Below are 20,381 nucleotides of genomic sequence, written 5' to 3'. Positions count from 1 at the left end.
TTATATGTGTAAATGGTGTGAAGGGTGGTAAGTAAATCATTTTTTATTGATTAATTAATAAATAATAGATTATTTTTCATTATTTAATTGTTAATTATAAAATGTAATTGTGTAACCAATTTTAGGTGTGTGTTGTGGCTATTATAGTGTTAAATAATTTGTAAATACTTTGGCCCCCATTAGGATGGCAGGCGGACTTTGCCTGCCCGCCACCCTCGTGCAAAACGGGACCGCCTGCCGTAGGAGCGGCGGTCCCGCCTTGAGCATTAGGATGCGCCCGCCACACAGGCGGGCGCATCCTGTATTTTTACCATTGCGGTGGGTGGTGCAGAAAGCGCCGCCCGCCACAATGGTAAAAATGCACGTTGTGCATTTGAAAGCACAACATGACAGGCACTGTGCGGTGCCTGTCATGTTGCACTTTGAAATGCAGGGGGGTACCATAGGTACCCACCATGTGCACCCCACACCCCCTGGACTCCCAGGGGGCCCGCAATAGGCCACCGCAGGGAGTCTCTGCATGCCCAATGCCGCCACGGAAATGCATGTCAGGAAGGGCATCCTAATATGGGTGGCGGTGTCTCATAGACACCGCCACCATATTAAACATTTTCCGCCCTGGCCGCAAGGCGACCGGGGCGGAAAAGCGGCGGACGGTCTTTCCGTCCGCCGCGGTCCCCCCGCCATTCTAATATGGCAGGGGGGAATTCTCGAGATGATGTCGGGCTACCGCCAGCCTGGCAGGGGCAATCCGCCCGACATCATAATGGGCCCCTTATTTTTTATTATCTTTGTTAATAATCATATATTTACATTTATATATTAATTATGTTAATATTGGAAATTCAATGTAATAAAAATGTTGATGGTTTTGTTTTTTATTTTTTTGGGGATCCAGCGCTTTCCCTACTGTTGCACTCACTGGAATGGGAATAGTAATTTTTACCCCTCCGCTATCCAAGGCTTTCCCTATTGTTGCACTCACTGGAGTGGGAATAGTAATTTTTACCCCTCCTCTATGAAATTAAATGAAATGAGGGTTTTTATAGAGCGCGTGTATGCCGTGGCCTCTTAGCGGTTACTACCATGAATAGAGTGGGGAGATGTACAGCTCATTATGTACAGTTAAACAGCCAGGTTTTGAGATCCCTCCTAAACTGAAGTAGATTGTTTTGGGTTCTAAGATGCAAGGGCATGGAATTCCATAGCTTTGGAGATAAATGTCGAACGCTCCTACCGTCCCACTTCAGCATCTTTATCCTTGGAACTATAAGCAAGGATGCCGAGGTGGAGCAGAGAACTCTCTGTGGGGCATAGCGCTCAACATATTGGCTAATCTGTCCTGGTCCCTTTCGTGCAATGCCTTATGTAAAATACACATAAACTTAAATTGGATCCTAGCCAAAATAGGGAGCCAGTGCAGCTGTTCTCGAATTGCACGACTAATGGAACTGAATTTAGGTAGGTTCAGTAGTAGTCATGCGGCTGCAGTTTATGTGTTACACTTTTTTTGGCTCCAAGATAAAGTGAGTTACAGTAATCGATTTTTGACAAAATCAGGGCTGCAACTACCCAGCGCATTCCCTACTGTTGCACTCACTGGAGTGGGAATTGTAATCTTTACCCCTATGCTATCCCACGCTTTCCCTACTGATGCACTCACTGGAGTGGGAATAGTAATTTTTACCCCTACGGTATCCAACGCTTTCCCTACTGTTGCACTCTTTGGAGTGGGAATAGTCATTTTTACCCCACTGCTATCCAATGCGTTTCCTACTGTTGTACTCACTGGAGTCGAAATAGTAATATTTAACCCTGCGCTATCCAGCGCTTTCCCTACTGTTGCACTCACTGGAGTGGGAATAGTAATTTTTACCCCTACACTATTCAACGCTTTCCCTACTGTTTCACTCATTGGAGTGGGAATAGTAAATGTTACCCCTCCGCTATCCAGCGCTTTCCCTACTGTTGCACTCACTGGAGTGGGAATAGTAATTTTTACCCCTACGCCATCCAATGCTTTCCCTATTGTTGCACTCATTGGAGTGGGAATAGTAAAGTTTACCCCTTTGCTATCCTGCACTTTCCCTACTGTTGCACTCATTGGAGTGGGAATAGTAATTTTTACCCCTACGCTATCCAGCGCATTCCCTACTGTTGCACTCACTGGAGTGGGAATAGTAAATTTTACCCCTCCGCTATCCAGCACTTTCCCTACTGTTGCACTCATTGGAATGGGAATAGTAATTTTTGCCCCTACGCTATACAGCGCTTTCCCTACTGTTGCACTCACTGGAGTGGAAATAGTCATTTTTACCCCCTCTCTATCCAATGTTTTAACTACTAATGTTTTCATTTTGTTATTAAATGTATGTATAATTTTTTTATTGTTTAATGTGTTAATTAAAAATTGAATATTTTATTTTAATTTAAATTATTTATATATGTGTTTATTTTATTTTTATATAATTAAAAACGTTTATAAATTAAATAAAGATAATAGTTAATAAAATGTATTTAAGTAAATATATGTATATGTACACTTTGTTTGTGTTTATATTTATTAAATGACGTTTATTTATTATAAGTTTAAATATATATTACATTTAATTTATTTTGTTAATATTAATATTATTTAATTAATTTAATTAAGTTATGTTATTTTTTAAAGTCAATATTTTTTACATCTATATTTTTTACATCGATATTTTTTAGTCAATATTATTGTACTTACCTGTTAAAGTATAGGGAGTTGATATTTTTGTAATCAATATTTTTACATCAAAATTTTTTACATCGATATTTTTAACATCGATATTTAAACATGGAACCATGCATTAAGTCTAGACCAATTTTTTCCTTTGTGTGATTTAGAAAACTCAGTGTATCTTTTTAAGAAGGGCTTAAAATATTGTGTCTTACACTCAGATTTTGTGAGAAGGATATGTTTTATGTTTTTTTTATGTTTCAAAACAAACGCTTTAACAAACTTTAAATCAAATAATTAGGTTAAGTTATTTAAATTACTTGATCTTTCAAAATCTTATTCCGATGAAATGATTATTAGTCTGAGTACTTTGTTGAAATATAATATGTAAGTGGCCCAACCTAGCTTATTAAAAGGCCCAACCCCTTTGTACGTGTATTTTCGAAAATCTGCATCAGAGATAGATAGGTAAAATGTTCAGCTAGTTAGGACCTTTTAACATACTCAACTCTGATTCCATGGAGTTGAAAGGAAGCTGAGTCACATGTTGAGACCAGAACTGGTCAGAAGGTGGTGCATCATTTGCCAGGTGCAGGAGACCATGCTCCGATATTTTGTAATATTAAAAGTTTTTAATAACTCATTTTTTAACATAAGGTTTGTTGGCATAAAGTCATTGCCAAGAGAGTAAAATTATTTTAGTGTATTTCCTTACTGTCTAGTCTGTGTTATGGTAAAATCATGTTTTGATTTTGTGGTTATTTTGTTTAGGGACTCACAAGGTTTCTGTGTATTCTTTATCTTCAAGATGACAATGCTTGCACCTTCTTCCTTAGGCTTGGCTCCTAAAGTGTTCTACCTCATTCAGAAATGAATTGAACCAAGAGACATTGCAAGTTTACATCTTTGTAAATTAGTTGCAGATACGATTGTTGGACATAGAGTGCATTCTGTTCTGATTCCAATGGAAAGTCTTAGGAGATGTTTGTCCAGTTAGGTCAAGAACAATCGATGACATGTTAGAGCAAGCAGTTTGAAACTCAATCTGGGGTGAATTCATTTGCTGATAGTGAGGAACAGTCTTTTAACCCGTTCGGTGCTCATGACGAGCTCAGCTCGTCATGAGGCACGGTCACGCTGTGCTCGTCATGACCGTTGCGCCGTGCCCACGCGGGGATAATTCCCCTGCTGTGCTGGACGTTCCATTGGAACGGGCGTGGTCGTGACGAGCTCAGCTCGTCATGAGCACAGCGCCACCGTGCTGCATGGCAAGCCGAGCTCGTCATGAGCACTGCGGCGCTGCGCGCGCCCCCCCTCCCTCAGCACAGCAGGGGAATTAGCCCCGCGAGGGAGGGGTTAAGGGGACAGGCGTGCACCAGGAAAATGCCCCTGAAAATAATGGTGTAATGGTTGGTGGCCAAACCAGCTATTCAGCTGTGAAACAACTTGAAATGGGGCCAAGGTAAAACAATTAAGCAATAAATCAAGCATATAATCATATTAGTTAGTATGGTTATAGGGGAGAGGAGTTGGCCTAAGGGCTATGATGGTCGACCTCGAATCTGGGGAACTGGGTTCGAGTCACGTTAATGATGCTGAACACAGCAGAGCGGGAGCTGCCTCCAACCAAAGTTGAGGCGAATATAGAGCACAGGCACTTGGACATCTATGAGCAACCTAGTTCCAGGGTCAATAAAAAACAAGGACCAATAGATTTAAAATTGCACACCACTTCTTTACTCTGATTCACTCGAATAGGTGAGCTCTTGTCTTTGCTTTACCCTTCCTTGGCTGTTGAGATGCTGGTTAGTTTGAGTGGTTTGAATGCTATATACCAAGGCTTAAAACTGAGACTGGCTGCAAAACATAGCCAACAACGAAGCTATTTGTCAATTGTATTGGTTCCAGAAATCAGAAGGGCAGCACAAGACTTGAGTTGAACGGTAACAAGGTGTAGGAGAAAGTTCAACAAGCATTGCTTCTCCTCTCTCTTTATAAAAGTGAAGCATGAATTGGACCGTGGAGTGGAACCCGACAGAAGGAATGTAATCTTTCAGCTTTATTTTTGCATTTTTTATTTACATCTTAAAGAGCGTTCCAGAAAATGCTGATATGCAATGTATCAACATAATTAATCATATGAGATGAAATATTCCTTTTCATTATACATATTAAGTCACTATCTTCAAGCTTAGATCGTTTAACAGGGCATAATGAGATTTTAGTGACTCAGGAGATTTTTTAAGTTCAGGAAAATTTTATTCAATAATGACAAAAGAAAATCCAGGTGTCAAAACAAAATACATTGGAATAATAATGTAAAGACTATTAGCAGAATAAAACAATCATACATAGCAAATATTGGAAGAGGGTAAATCTGGGTACTAGATAAAAGAAAAAGGAAAAGGTGGAGGGAGAATATGTTAAGCACTGAACATGAGAAGCATAAAAAACATTCGAAAGGAATAAAAAAAGAAAGTGATACAATGAAGAAAAAGCGGAATGCATCAGGCAATTAAGGAGGTTTGAGAACTTCTTGCTGTGAAGGTGAAGGGGGAAACGAGCGTTTAGTACATGAGTCCAAATAAAGAGTAACAGGTAGCCATAAGTCCATGCGTTTTGTAGCCATACAAGCTGGAAAAACATAAGCAGTGTCAAGCCTATGATTATGGCAGACATTGAACCACCACGCCTTGAAGGAAATTTTGGAGAAGTCCTTCCAGTTGACCGTTATTTGTTGAAAGGCGGCGGCTAGCAGCAAATCGACAATCTGAGGCTTTAGGTCAACGTTATCCCAGCAAGGGGAAAGGCTGCCCATGAAAACGTGTGTGTGAGAAAAGGGGGTACAAGAGTGGAAAATCAAATTAATTTGAGCCCAAACCTGTAACCAAAAACTATGGACATGAGTGCATAAAAATAACATGTGAAATAAAGTAGCTTGTGGGGATGAACAGGACCAGCATGTGTGGGGGGTGTTAGGGAAGCGTTTGTGGAGATCATTGGGTGTGAGGAGAAGTCTATTGTAAATAAAAAACAAAGTCTGTGTAAGGGTTGCTGCTCTTGAGGATTTACGAATCTTGGTCCAAATTTTATCCCAAAAGGAAACTGACCAAGCTACAGACAAGTCGTGCTCCCAGCATTCCTCCACTTTGGATTTAAGTCTGGGAGACTCGCCGGTGTGGAGGTACTTGTAGATAGCAGCAGCTTTTGGCGTAGTGCGTAGAAAGGAGTGAAGTGAGGAAGGGAGAGTGGATGAAGTAGGGGGAGGGCAGAGCTGAGAGAGGCAATTGTATTGTGTTAGGACTGTATCCTTAAGCACTTGGTAATTGCGAACAAAGGAGGCGGGTAAGTTATAAAGGGAGCGAAGAGTATGGAAAGGTAAGAAAGAGGAGTCAGAGAAGAGTTGAGAAATCCACTGTAAACCTCTGTTATGCCTATTCCCAAATATCTGGCTATAAACTTAACAACGATAAATGTGAGATCCTTCCTTTAACTAAATTTACATTTAAACCTGATTTTGCAGCCTCTAACTTCACATGGAAACCCTCTAACATTAAATACCTTGGGATGCACATCACCCCCACCATCCCAGATACTATTTCCCTCTGTATGTCCAAATGCATCCAAAAATTGGCAGATCTCACATCCAAATGGCACCCTCTTTATTTATCCTGGTGGGGTCGCCTTGATACCATTAAAATGATGTTGTCTTCCATTGTCCTATACACTCTCTCTAACATTCCAGTCCCCATCCCTTCTAAATTTTTCAAAAAGATTAATTCTACTCTAACGTCCTTCCTTTGGAATAAAAAGGAGATTTTTAAAGTATCCAAAAGTATGAGGGTCTAATTACAACTTTGGCGGTGCTGCGCCAGCTTTCCACGGCAGAGCACAGCCCAAGCTGCTCAAGGACTGCTCGCCTAATTATGAGTTTTTCTCCTACAGTAGCATGGTCCTTTGCTGTTCCCGCTGTGCACAAAGGGCACCACAATGGGAATGCCAAAAATGTTCCAGCACGACATGGATGGTGATGTTCATGCCGTGCTGGAACTGGTGGAGAATACAGACAGGGGGCACATGTTGTTCCCCCTGGATGTTTCCCCAAGGAGGGGGCTGCATGGGGACCCTGTAGGGCCCCCTTTGTTCCTCCTCCACCAGCCTTTTCATGGTGGGGCTCCCACCATGAAATGGATGGGAGTGGCTGAACTCATAATATGCTAAGCAGGACTGCGCCATTACCCGCTCAGCACATTGCATTGACCCTCCGCCGTACCACCACCAGGGATCGGTGATTCCCTGGCTCAGCTGGCAGTCCGCCGCTGCTACGACTACATGTAGTCATAATACGGAATACAGGCCACCGCGAGTGCGGTGGTCTTACGACGGCGGCACTCTTAATCAGGCCCTTAGTCTATCCATGATCAGTAATCACAATATGAAAAATCTGAGAACTATAATAAGGGGGAAGTGGTGACGAAATGAAAAAGTTATATCCTAAATTAGAATTGTGCCAATGAAAAAAGAAAGTAAATAGTTGGTTTTTGATGGAAATTCCCTTCTCTAGGAATCTACCAAGTTGAATGTTGTCATTGAGTCCAACAAATGACTTCTTCCTTTTGCACAGTACAGTCTGGTAATATGTCTATTAATGTGTGCATTTTTGATAGCTGGTTTCAAATTTACATTAAAGTCTTAACCTAAGGTGTCTGTTGTTGAAATTTAGCACGTTGTAAAAGAATTTAGACCTAAAAGAAGACTCCTCTACTTAGGCTAATAAAACACAGGATCAAAAATATATTTGTCTTTTCAGTACTCTAAACGTTTCCACCTGCCAGCGGGGGTTGGATTCTGTTTGAGTAGCATTGATATCTGAGTTCATATTTTAAACTGCCACTCCCTTGGTTTTGTTTGTCTCTGAGATCACTCAAAAGTTGGATGTCCTGAAGTTCATAAAGAGAAGGTGTATCCTACGTGTTAAATGTTTTTGATCCATACAGACAAAGTTTGGGCACATTGATTCAGGAATGTTGAATAGCAATTTGTGTTTGATGGCTATGAAAACCACTCCCATTCCAAGGAGCAATGCTCAAACCTAGAGTGGTGATAAATTAGAAAGATTGCATTGCTGTTACCTAAACCTGCCATCCTTTTCCTCTAATTTTGCCTCTGTGCTCACAACATATTATGGACACGGGCACAGAGGCAAAGAGACCCCAGGAGATGCATTGAATCTGCACCAAAGAAAGGAACTTAGAGTTAGCTGGAGGACCTTATATTACTCTACATTAGCCTCCATATGGGATACACTGGGCACCCCAGAATGCCTTAAGGATACACTGTATTATATTCTGGAGGACAGTGGTCCCTAATAATCTTGTGGCCTCTCCTTAACTCTAGGGTTTTTTGTATTCGTCCCTTGGTCTTATAGTTTCTATGTGTTTCTTTCTTTATCTATCTTATGCAATGTTCCTCCTTAATGTCTGTTTGTTTTGCTCTGCTTAGATTAACACTACAAATGATGTCCGTTCAATAGAAAGGCCCTACTCCCGACCACCACAATGCTACATTATGCCTGCTTAAATGCTAGCATACAGGTTTAAAGAGTGGGTCTAAAAAGGAAGCATTGTTGGGGAGAGTATTTAGTTACACGTTTTACAAATAAAACTGTTACAGCGCAAACGGAATAAAAACTATCGTACACCATTCGTTTCTGTGTAAGAAACTTGCCAGCCTGTTGTTTAAACAGCACCCATATGTGCAAGTTGATCAAAGCCACATTTACATCTCTACCTATGATAATGACCTTTACAAGGAAGCGACTTTTCTCTTTATTGTGCCACTCCCATTCAAACACATTTACAAACTATTGGAACGCTTCACACCACTCCAGACTTGTTGGCGGCTTCAGCCGGTCGTCTTTTAAAAGAAAGGTGTTTATGCATTTCAAACACATTCAACTAGAAGGGTAGCCTAAAAGCAGCACTGTCCTTTCAGCCAATTATGAAGCATCTTTCCCCAAAAAAACACACAGCTTATTGGCTTACATTTAGCAGCTATTCTTTCTTTTTATTACCAAGTCCTTAAACCACAACCATACTGAACTTAAATAACAAGCATTGGGATAGCCAATAGGTCTCGCTTTTGGGACCTTATAAGTATTTAGTTATGCAGCATAATATCCTTGGTGCAATAATATCAACTGTTGCATGGAACAACACTTATAAGGTCCCAAAGGCGAGACCTATTGACTATGCCAATGCTTGTTCATCCTTGCCAGAAATTCCCAGTTTCAGTAAGTTACCAAGCACTGGAGAAGCTGCGACAATCTCTGTTCGGCTTCACTGCTTTTTCAGGGGGTTGACTAGTGGTAGCCCCATTTGTCTGCAGTGTCATCCCTCTGTATGGTACCCATGCTCTTTCTTTATTATTCTTCTGTTTTTAGATGATACTTGAAGACTTGAAGAGAACGAAGAGTGCTGTTCAACTCGCCTGAATTCACTGCTTTGCTGTTGCTGCTAGTCTGGGTTGGCCCTGTACACTTGTTCCTTAGCTGTGCTCAAACTCCACCAATGGCTTCCCAGGTGGTTACCTGGTGCTGGATGTTGCTAGCGGTGTGTAGGCAGACTGCAGCTGATGTGGGTGGTGGCACTCTATCCATAATCTTTCCCAGGTTTTCCCAGAACTGCCTTCCCATCAACTCCTCCAGCTTCAATGTGTTTAAAACAAGGCCTTACACATTCCCTGTCTATCCTTAAAACTAAGGCCTTAGTTAATAAGAATTGTCATAGCAGGAACACTAGGACCATGTTAATAGTAATCATCAGGTAAAAGCAGGCCCAATATGGAAAATATTACTTATACTATGAAATAACTTTCTCCACATATTAGAAACCTAACACATCTCTCCAAGGGCAGCAGGCAGGCAACATTCAAATAGAGTTTCAACCCTCGCTAGCACCTAGAGTGTAGAAGACCATTTCTCACGGCTCTTACATTACGAATTGAATAGGTTGCTTCATTACCCCAGGTCATGGTTCTCATTGAAACATGTATTTATTTACTTATTTAATTATTCATTTATTTTGGTGTTTTGGAATTTCACAAATGTGCTACTTCTTGGCAGCTTTAAAGCAACATAATCACAGTTGAATACTTAGGTGGAATATATCCTGAGCAAACTAAAAAGGATGAGCTGTTAGTAGGGTCAAGGGAGTTATTGGACGTTTTCTATGGCTGGCAATATGTTTGAGGTACTTATACCTATGTTCGTGTACATGATTTTTAGTAGTGGAAGTGTAGGTTGACAGATGGTGTTAGTTGGATTACGTTGTTATCAGTTGCCCTTAGCAGGTATCCTGCTAGCCAACGTTGTGCACTACTATGTATGGGATTCTAGTTGCTTAATCCTGTAGTTGACTGAATAGGTCAGTTTCCAATAGTTTCACAGGATCAGATACTTTTTATGTGCACTGAGGGAGGGAGTGTTTCAGAGTTTTGTGGCTGGCACTTCCAAGGCTTCTCCCTTAAGTTTATTCTCTTGAGTTTAAGGTAGAGGCTTGTACTCCCAAGAGATTTCCCTTACATTCTAGTCTCTTGAGTTTAGGTTGCTTTCAATAAGTGCTGGAAGTAGGGGTTTGAGGGGCGCTGCAACATCCTAAAGAAACCATACTGGGATTCAGAGGGTGAATGACAAATGGAAAGGGGCGACCACTCGGTCCCCCCGAACGTATGGTTGGGTGCCTCGATCCTCCCGGGAAACCATTTTGGGCGGGGGGCGTGTCTCGGATGGTATGCCCGAAGTGGCATAGCCGGGGCGCACCTTTTCCCACCCAAGAGGGGTTGTCCTAGACACCTACACCGATGACCACGCCCAGTAGGCGTACCGGAGGAGGGTACACGCCCTCCCGAAGAAGAATAAATAGAGCGGGAATCCGGAGAAGCGTCCTCTTGTTCCTGTGCTCTGAAGGCTGCACCCACTCGTTGCTCGTGAGCCCTCGACGGAACAAGGAGCGATTTTGAGAACTTGTAATTCTTGTGTTTCTCTTGCGGTGACTTAAAGCGAAAGGATCCAGGACCGTGTTGATCAACTCGGAGCGGATAATCGAAACCATGTCTGGCAAGAAGGCAGGGAAGGGTTCCGAGTCAGACAAGGTGCTACGCATGTTGGTGAACAGAATAGCGGGCATGGAACAAAAGGTTGGACAAGTCCCAGCGCTTGGTCGAGATTTGGCGGTCGTCAAGAAGCAACTGGCCGCAATGAACAAACCTGGTAACCCGAAGAAGGTAATAGGCCCGACCTTGCCGGGAATCGTCCCCGAGGGTAGAGGGAAGCGGGTCAAGAGGAGGGCGGTTGCAGGGGAGGTTCCGGTCCCTGAGGTACCCCCGGTCACCCCTGCCATACCAGCTAATGACCCGGTACCAACCCCAGACGCGGGTCAACCGATTCCGGTTGTGATTACGCCCGCTAATGATGAGGATATGCCTCCTGAATTGGCCACCCAGTTGGCCGCATGGCTCAATAAGAAGGCAGGGGGTGCTACGGCGCCCGGAGACACGGCCGAAGAGGCCAAATTACTAATCCAGCAGTTGCGGCAGTCGCGAGATGCCGCAAAGGCGAATCTTCCTCTTGTTTCCCCACAGGTGACACCGGAAGGACCGGCAGCTGGTCTCGAGAAAACGGCAGGAACAACGACCGAACCCGGTAAGCTCGCTTTGCCATTGGCGGGGGAGGGTTCATTACCCTCAAGGCGGGAGAGGGTGGTACAACATATCCCTATTGCCACGAAAGAATTGATATGGGCAGACAAGTATGTCAATATGTTTTCGTTATTAACTGACCATCGCAAGATGGAATATGCTAAAACACAGAAAGATTTGTGGCACCCGAGCGTCTGGCGCGCCAAGATGGCGGAGTTCAGGGTGGAGGAGACAATAACGAATTGGGCGAAGCCCTTTGCAATGTTTACTGCGATTATTGGTGAACGTAAGCCCGAGGTATTGACTGAACTGTCTTGTTATCAAGCCCGTATAATGGATTTTTATGAAATGTATGAGGGGGACGAATGGAAAGGTTACGACATGAAATTCCGTAAAGCAAAAGAGTATGATTCATCTCTGACATGGGACTGCCTCGACTCAATTTCTTGGCATAAGCAGCTCCTGCCTGGGACGGCAGGGACATCCCCGCCAGGTGGGAATGGGTCGGGGGTTTCCCGCCAAAAGCCCGCGGTGCCCTTTCGAGCAGGCGCCGATGGTGATCACCAGCCGAAAACCGGCGGGAATGGTGGAAAGCGGGGGGGTCTGTTGGGGCTTCAATAGAGGCAACTGTAACAGACCGCAAGGTACATGTAGGTTCAAGCATGTGTGTGCGGGCTGTGGGAATTCCTCACACCCGGAGAGTTCATGCATATCGAAAAATAGCGGGTCGGGAGGTAAAGGAGGGTCCAAGCAAGACTGAGGTGGATCGTTGTGTTCAATTGCCTACTCCCGTTGATCTCATGGCTATGACTCCTTGGTTAAACAAATACCCTGATTATGTCTCTGCTGGGGTGTTGAGGAAGGGATTCTTATATGGCTTCCACATCCCGGCAGGGGATTTTCGTGGGAACCTTTTTGTAAAAACCAGCTTTCGGCACAGCATAATCCAGGGGTGGTGGAGAGAAAAATTGCTAAAGAAGTGAGCCTAGGCTGAGTGGCTGGGCCTTTTCAGCGCCCGCCAGTGGCGGGTTTCATCTGTTCCCCATTAGGAGTGGTCCCCAAGAAGGACCCGGGGGAGTTTAGGCTGATCCATAATCTGTTTGCTCCAAGGGGTTTCTCGGTAAACGATGCTATTGACCCAGAAGTTGGTTCGGTGCGGTACGCATCATTCGATGATGCCGTCACCATGTTAAATCGCCTGGGCCCGGGGCGCTGATGGCGAAATCAGATATCGAATCAGCGTTCCGGTTGCTCCCGGTACACCCACAGGATCAACGTTTGCTAGGTTTTGCGTTCCAAGGGAGTTATTACATGGATAAATGCATGCCGATGGGTTGCTCCATTTCTTGTGCCTATTTTGAAAAATTCAGCTGTTTTGTAGAGTGGGCATTCACCGAGGCCACAGGGCATAGGCATGTTATGCATTATCTAGATGACTTTCTGTTCTTGGGAGCAGCCGGCGACACGAAATGTGCGCAGGCGCTACAGGACTTTTGCATCCTCATGAGGGAGTTTGGAGTGCCATTGGCACCAGGTAAGACGGTTGGACCATCTACTTCACTGGAGTTTCTGGGAATTAAGCTCGATTCTGTGGAGGGATGTTTCCGTTTGCCAGTGGGAAAGGTAGCTAAATTTAGGGCTTCCCTGGAACTTTGCCTTAGTAAGGAGAAAGTGACCCTGCACCAGTTACAGCAAACAGTGGGTCAGCTTAACTTTGCCTTAAGAGTTATACCAATGGCCCGCCCCTTTTCACGCTCTATTGCACAAGCTATGGTTGGTCTCAAGGAAGGACACCACCGCACGAGACTGTCTGCAGAGGTTCGCCAGGATATGCGCATTTGGTTGGCATTTCTGGCGGACTTCAACGGTCGAGTAGTGTGGAACAAGCCGCCAGCGTCTTCGGACGAGCTGGGTTTGTGGACTGACTCGGCGGGGAGCGTGGGATTTGGCGCCATCTTTGGTAACCGATGGTCGGCGCAAATATGGCCGGCGTGGTGGCATTCCTGCGGTCTCACAAGTAACATAGGGTTCCTTGAGCTATTCCCTATTTTTGTTGCTCTGATGGCATGGCCGGACGATTTCAGAGACCGCTCTGTGGTATTTTGGTCTGATAATATGACTGTTGTCGAATGCATTAACAATCAGGCAGCACGCTGCAAATGGATCTTGAGATTGTTGAAGGAAGTTGTGCTGCTTTGCATGAGACTGAATGTACAGTTCAGGGCGAAACATGTGCCGGGCGTACTGAATCATGCAGCTGATGCACTCTCTCGTTCACATATGCAGGCGTTCAGGGGTTATCTACCTACAGCGGACCTAGCGGCAGCACCATTCCCCGAGGCGCTTTGGCTAATCGGTGCCCCGGATTACAAGACCTCGTGGCAGCAAGTTTAGCCCCCAGGACAAGGAAAGCATATGAAGGAGCGTTTCGTTCCTATTGTGCATTTTTGGGTCCGACAGGGAGTCAGAACTGGGGTCAGGAGGATTCCTTCCTGGGGTTCTTGGTAGCTCTACACCGAGAAGACCGATCAGCGGCAACGGCCAATAGGCACAGGGCGGCCATTTCATTCATGGCGCAGGTGCATGGCGTAAAAGACCCAACCAGTTCCTTTTTGGCGAGAAAAGCCCTTCGCGGCTGGCAGCGCCTTGAAGGCCGCAAGCAGGATGAGAGGCGCCCGATTGGCTTAGACAGGTTGTCACTACTTATGGCGAAACTAGTCGAGACATGCTCCTCCCAATTCGAGGCGGATTTGTTCCGGGCAGCTTTCGCATTAGCGTTCCATGGGGCGATGCGGGTGAGCGAACTGGTCGCTAGGAATAAAAAAGACGTTGAGGGAGGCCTGTGCAGGAATCACGTCCTAATTAGGGGTGATTCGATGGTAGTGACGATAGCCAGGTCCAAAACCGACCAGGGGGCTACGGGAAACAGTGTTATTGTGCAGCGCATGCGAGGGTCCCCCACGTGCCCGATACTGTGTATAGAGGAATACTTGGCACTGAGGACTGCTACATGGGGGGGAAGTTTGCTGAGGCACAGGGATGGCACCCCACTGACGAGGTTTCAGTTTTAGAGGGTGCTAGCGCTGACAATCGCTGCCGCAGGCATGGACCCGAGCGATTTCGGGACCCACTCCTTTAGGATAGGGGCTGCTACTGAGGCTACAGCCAGGGGTCAGAGTGCGGAGGAAGTAAAACAGTTGGGACGATGGTCCTCGAATTGCTTCAAAAGGTATGTGCGATTGCACATGTTGTAAGTCAATTGACATGCACTCACGCTTCTTGTCTTTTGTTTGAATTACAGTTTCGCGAGCATATCATGCGGGGCGGAATTTGCAGTCGACCCAGTACCAGGAGACCAGCGGTCATGGATCACCGTCTGAGGAGAGAGTGGTGTGGGTCGTGGACCACTCATACGTGAGGCGGGCCGGGGACGTATTCAAAGCAGGTGACGCAACTCGCACACCTGGGGAATACGGGTACAGAGTGGCCTTCCACGGAAGGGGCGGGCTCTGTATTGACCAATTTGAATCTTTTGTTGAGGGTCTCTTAGGGCGGCAGAGGTCACCGCCATCTGTAGTCATAGTACACCTGGGGGGCAATGACTTGGTGACTCTGGGTAGACGAGTATTGTTCGAGCGAGTGTTGTCTGCCGTTAGCTGGTTGACAAAAAGAATCCCGGGGTGCACAATTGCCTGGTCCCACATGATTCCCAGGAAAGTATGGCGGGGGGGCCTTTCGGTGTCAGCACTGAACCATTCGGTAAAAAAGGTTAACAATAAAATTGGTAGATTGTTTCGCTCTGCTCAGTTGCATAGTATTCCTCATGGGTGTATTCGGGGTGATCACATGTATCTGAATGATGGGGTTCACTTGTCCCGGGAGGGGAATGTTCTACTCATAGGAGACTTCATAGCATGGCTAAGGGGTTTGAGGAAGCATGACCTTTAGGAGGAGTCTGTGGGGGGGCCGGATAGCCGGTCAACTATCCGGCCGGTGGCGGTAAGGTCATGATCGGTGAGCAGTAATTTCAAGGTCCCTAGAGGGGGGCGCCACCCACTATGGATGGGAGCGCCCGGGGGGAGCCGGCCATTGGCCCCTCCCACTGAGAGGCGGAACCCACTAAGGATGGGTCGCCTAAGGGGAGACGGCCATAGGCCCTTCCAGGGGAGGAGGCGGCTATATGCCCCCTCCTACGAATTTCCCGGGGCCCGGATATCCGCGACGGCGGATAGAGAGTGTGGGGATGGGGGGGGAGTGCACGCTGTCCTTCCTACAGATACCTCACACGGGAGCTCGGACGACCTTTAAGATGGCGTCGAGCGGAAAGGGGGGCCCCCAACAAGACAAGGGAAATTGCAGGTGGCAATGAGGGTACAGTCCTCTGCGCATGCGTCATTCACACCGTGAGGGCGACAGTTTGGTAGTAGGGATCTGACACCGGTTAAGACCTTGCCGTTGGCCCTTAATGCTAGGATGTACAATTTTAATTTAGAATGTTTGCATTTGCAGGATGTTAGACTCGGCTAGGAAAACCTTTGTATTAGAGATTTGTTAAGGTTAGCCAAAGAACACGTCTTCATCGAAATGTAATAAATGTAAAATTGTACATGATTATGAAACTTTTATTTAATGTTTTAAATTTTGTTTCATATTTTAATAAATACGGCCGGGAGGGTTACTCCCTCCTGCCTTCCAAAAGTTCAAAACTGCGTCCGACTTCCCATCCTTGGGGATTGTGTTGGGAGGGGGTGACGGGCATCCCGGCCATATGGAAAGGGGCGACCACTCGGTCCCCCCGAACGTATGGTTGGGTGCCTCGATCCTCCCGGGAAACCACTTTGGGCGGGGGCATGTCTCGGCTGGTATGCCCGAAGCGGCGTAGCCGGGGCGCGCCTTTTCCCGCCCAAGAGGGGTTGTCCTAGACACCTACACCAATGACCACGTCCAGTAGGCGTACCGGAGGAGGGTACACGCCCTCCCGAAGAAGAATAAATAGAGCGGGAACCCGGAGAAGCGTCCTCTTGTTCCTGTGCTCTGAAGGCTGCACCCACTCGTTGCTCGTGAGCCCTCGACGGAACAAGGAGCAATTTTGACCCACCCACCAGCCCCTTATGGCAATGTTTGTCTTGCAATAAAGTTTTGCTGTGATAGGCCACATTTTTTCCTCCGTATAAAGTAAGGAATGTCTAGTTTGAAGATGTACTTCTGCCTGTAGGATTCTGTTTTTTCTTTTTAGGACTAAAACAGGTTTGATACAATTAGCATGCTGATATTTGCTTCCTTAGTAGGTGAACAACTGCCGTATTTATTTTTGGTCGGGCGGTAAGGTCATGATCGGTGAGCAGTACTTTCAAGGTCCCTAGAGGGGGGCGCCACCCACTATGGATGGGAGCGCCCGGGGGGGAGGCGGCCATTGGCCCCTCCCACTGAGAGGCGGAACCCACTAAGGATGGGTCGCCTAAGGGGAGACGGCCATAGGCCCCTTCCAGGGGAGGAGGCGGCTATATGCCCCCTCCTACGAATTTCCCGGGGCCCGGATATCCGCGACGGCGGATAGAGAGTGTGGGGATGGGGGGGGAGTCCACGCTGTCCTTCCTACAGATACCTCACACGGGAGCTCGGACGACCTTTAAGATGGCGTCGAGCGGAAAGGGGGGCCCCCAACAAGACAAGGGAAATTGCAGGTGGCAATGAGGGTACAGTCCTCTGCGCATGCGTCATTTACACCGTGAGGGCGACAGTTTGGTAGTAGGGATCTGACACCGGTTAAGACCTTGCCGTTGGCCCTTAATGCTAGGATGTACAATTTTAATTTAGAATGTATGCATTTGCAGGATGTTAGACTCGGCTAGGAAAACCTTTGTATTAGAGATTTGTTAAGGTTAGCCAAAGAACATGTCTTCATCGGAATGTAATAAATGTAAAATTGTACATGATTATGAAACTTTTATTTAATGTTTTAAATTTTGTTTCATATTTTAATAGATACGGCCGGGAGGGTTACTCCCTCCTGCCTTCCAAAAGTTCAAAACTGCGTCCGACTTCCCATCCTTGGGGATTGTGTTGGGAGGGGGTGACGGGCATCCCGGCCATATAAAGATGTGCTAAATTTTGTTTTAATATTGATACATTTGCTCTGCGTTCAAAACCAGAAGTCCAATTTCAGACTGTGGCTTCTGACAAATTGCTGCTTATTCGTTTAAAAAGGTGGGTGGTGTTTACTTATCTTTCTCTGACTGCAAAGTTAGAGGATTTTTAAATGTGAACTATGACACAATCCTGCTGGGTACAGTGAGTGTGACAGGAAAAGCTATAGGATATAATTTTTCCTAACCCGCAACAAAATGTAAAGGCCTGCATAGGAACTGTATAAATATTTCAATAAATATCAGCAGTAAGGAAAGAACAAATGAAGCAAGTTTTTTGTTGTTGCAATGCTGAAGTATGATCGAAACAAAGATTTTAATATGATCAAATCAAATCAATACACTTGGTGATGCACACATGAAATGTTCGATGAAACCCGATTTCTACACATCATTGTGTGCTGCATCTTTTTTCAGTAAAACTGTATATTTGTTCACATTGTGTTGCTATTTCAATGGAAATACGCTGTCCGTAAAGGACAGTACGCTACCACGGCATGCTTTAATAGCATATTTGTGACAATGCGCTTCAAAATGCACCTTCAGCTACATACTACATCCTTATCACACTCCAGCCCAATGCATTTGCTACACTTGTTGTTAGTGTGACGCTTGGCATTTTTACAATGCCTATGCCTTCAGTGATGTAACATTGATGGCAGCACCCCTACTCAGAACATTATTCCAGCATGCCTGGATCGCACGGCATGTAACAACTTTAAACGTCCTAGTTATATTGGGGAGCAGGTTATCCAGTCCCTTTTTTTCTGCGCATTGTTTCTTTTTTTTATTTCAGTAATTCTCTCCCAATACCTCCCACTTTCTCTCTTTTTCTGCGCATTGTTTCTTGTAGGTCTAAAAGTCGTATGGAATTAGCTGTACTACAAGTACCAGTAAGCAAAGGAAAAAACAATGACTCGGGGCATCAAATCGCAAACAGCACCAAAAGCACACAGCAACATACTTAGGGTGAGTAGAGGGCTCCAAGCCAATAGACCCAATTCAGGTGGGAGGTTTACGATTTTTTACACCAAAAATGTTTTTATTTTAGCTGTCTCTCGCCTGATATTGCCTCTGCTTCAATAGAAGTCAATGAGGAACATCCAATCCCCTGCTTCTTTTTCAAAATCTCCCACTTTTCCTGGTACAAAACGTTGGCATATATGGTGTTTAAACAGGGCATATAAGGGCTGACTCTGTTTTCACCTATCACTTTTACCAGGTGTGTTTGTCCATAGGACTCATTAAAACTGAACAAAGACTACAACTCCAAGCATGCACTGCTTGGTAAATGCAAAGTCCAGGAATGGATAAGTGTTGTCCCGGTGACATGAAGCCATTTGGTCGCCCTAAACAAACGCCCAGAGCACACAAGCACAGCTTGCACCATACTTACTTGCCCGGTTTTTCTGAGCAAAGGGGGCACCGGTCTTGATTTGAAATAAGCGCTGGTGTGGGGGTCCCGCTGAGAGTTGTATGGCGGAATGACAGAAATAAGTTTGGGCAGCGACTGGCTGTAATCCCGGGCGATGCTTTCCACTGCGACACAGTCCAAAACAAACCGTCTTTCTTTTTCTCGCAAATCATCCTTGGGGGGAGAAGGAGCAAAACGACTCATAGATTTTGTTTTCCTTTGAGGCAACATTGATTCAGCGCTGAGACCCTAGCTCCTGAAAAGGCAGACAAAGAGTGACTGAGGCACCGCCCTGTCACTCTAGTATCTCTTACAAAAAGCTCCAAGCAACAACACAAATCATGACAACGGTTGCTATGGACATGACCACAAAAACCAGAGGCACTGTGCTATAATTATCATACCAGTTAAGCTGCGCCTATTTCCGAATTTTAAAAGTGTTGATGAAGAGGTATGTTACAAATAACCTTTCAACATTAGTCCATGATCTGATTTGGTGACGTGTTTTGAAAAATGAGGCCAATCCCCAGTGACAGAAATGGGGCTACCGTTTCAATCAGAACTTATATATTATTGGCAAGAAAACACATAATGTAGTTTTAAACATGCACGTTTTAGGATGTGTCTGTACAAAAGTCGATAGGTTCAGCTGAACTGTAACCTCTTTAGGTTAACGCTGTACAATCTGCAGTTTACTGGTTTATGACATGTATGACTTGGGTTTGTGCACTGTTCTTTGTTCACCCAGATTCCATCCATTGGGCAGCAATAGCTGGCTTGTGCCAGCAGTCTTGCACATTGTCAATTTTGTAGATAAGGTTAGCGGTAACAATTGGAACCTTTGTACTTTGAAAATGGAGAATGCTCAGTAACGGATAATAGAAGCAATGGTAAAACCAATACGTCTTCAATGTCTACCGACCTTTAGGCTTTGTCAATGCATGTTATGTTTTCTCATGGTGTTTGCATAGCTTTATTGTTTGGCTGCAAGACTTTCTCATATGTCGTTCTTACTCAATGAGCAAGCTGTTCTTTTTGGGGTGGTACAAAAGGGGGTGGTGATGGACGAAGCATCTGAACCAATCAAACACTCACACCCAGTCAAAAGATCTGGGTTTAATCCATCACCGTTCTTTAGCCCACTCTGCCACCCCAGTTCAGAATTGGCTTGAGATCAACGATTAACTAAATCTCACAAACCTTCCCGGGGCTCAAAAAGATGATTATATTGCATCCCCTAGGGAGGGATCTAAGGAGAGGCTATCGACCCCTATCGATAATGTGGCTCCGACACTAGAAGCTGATGGGGGCATACGTTTAGCTGTCCTACCAACTATAAAACAACCCGTGCCCCAGATCCCAGATACTACCCTATCTGTAAGTAATGTCCCGAGGGGGGTACCTGTAGAATCTCTTA

General features: G+C 45.3%; 1 protein-coding gene across 1 annotated transcript in view; it reads right to left on the bottom strand.

The window, feature by feature from the left end:
* The window catches only part of LOC147688771 (sperm microtubule associated protein 1-like), a 58,952-nt gene extending 39,694 nt beyond the window's left edge, over positions 1–19,258 (bottom strand). Inside the window, exon 1 of the mRNA XM_086939970.1 lies at positions 18,947–19,258. Within this exon, the coding sequence (XP_086796096.1) occupies positions 18,947–19,195 (249 nt within the window). The 5' untranslated portion in view covers positions 19,196–19,258. The remainder of the gene's footprint in view (positions 1–18,946) is intronic.
* Positions 19,259–20,381: the final 1,123 nt, after the last annotated feature.

Source organism: Lissotriton vulgaris, chromosome 10 (assembly GCF_964263255.1).
Source record: "Lissotriton vulgaris chromosome 10, aLisVul1.2, whole genome shotgun sequence".
NCBI classification, from domain to species: domain Eukaryota; kingdom Metazoa; phylum Chordata; class Amphibia; order Caudata; family Salamandridae; genus Lissotriton; species Lissotriton vulgaris.
This window is presented reverse-complemented; position numbering and strand designations above follow the sequence as displayed.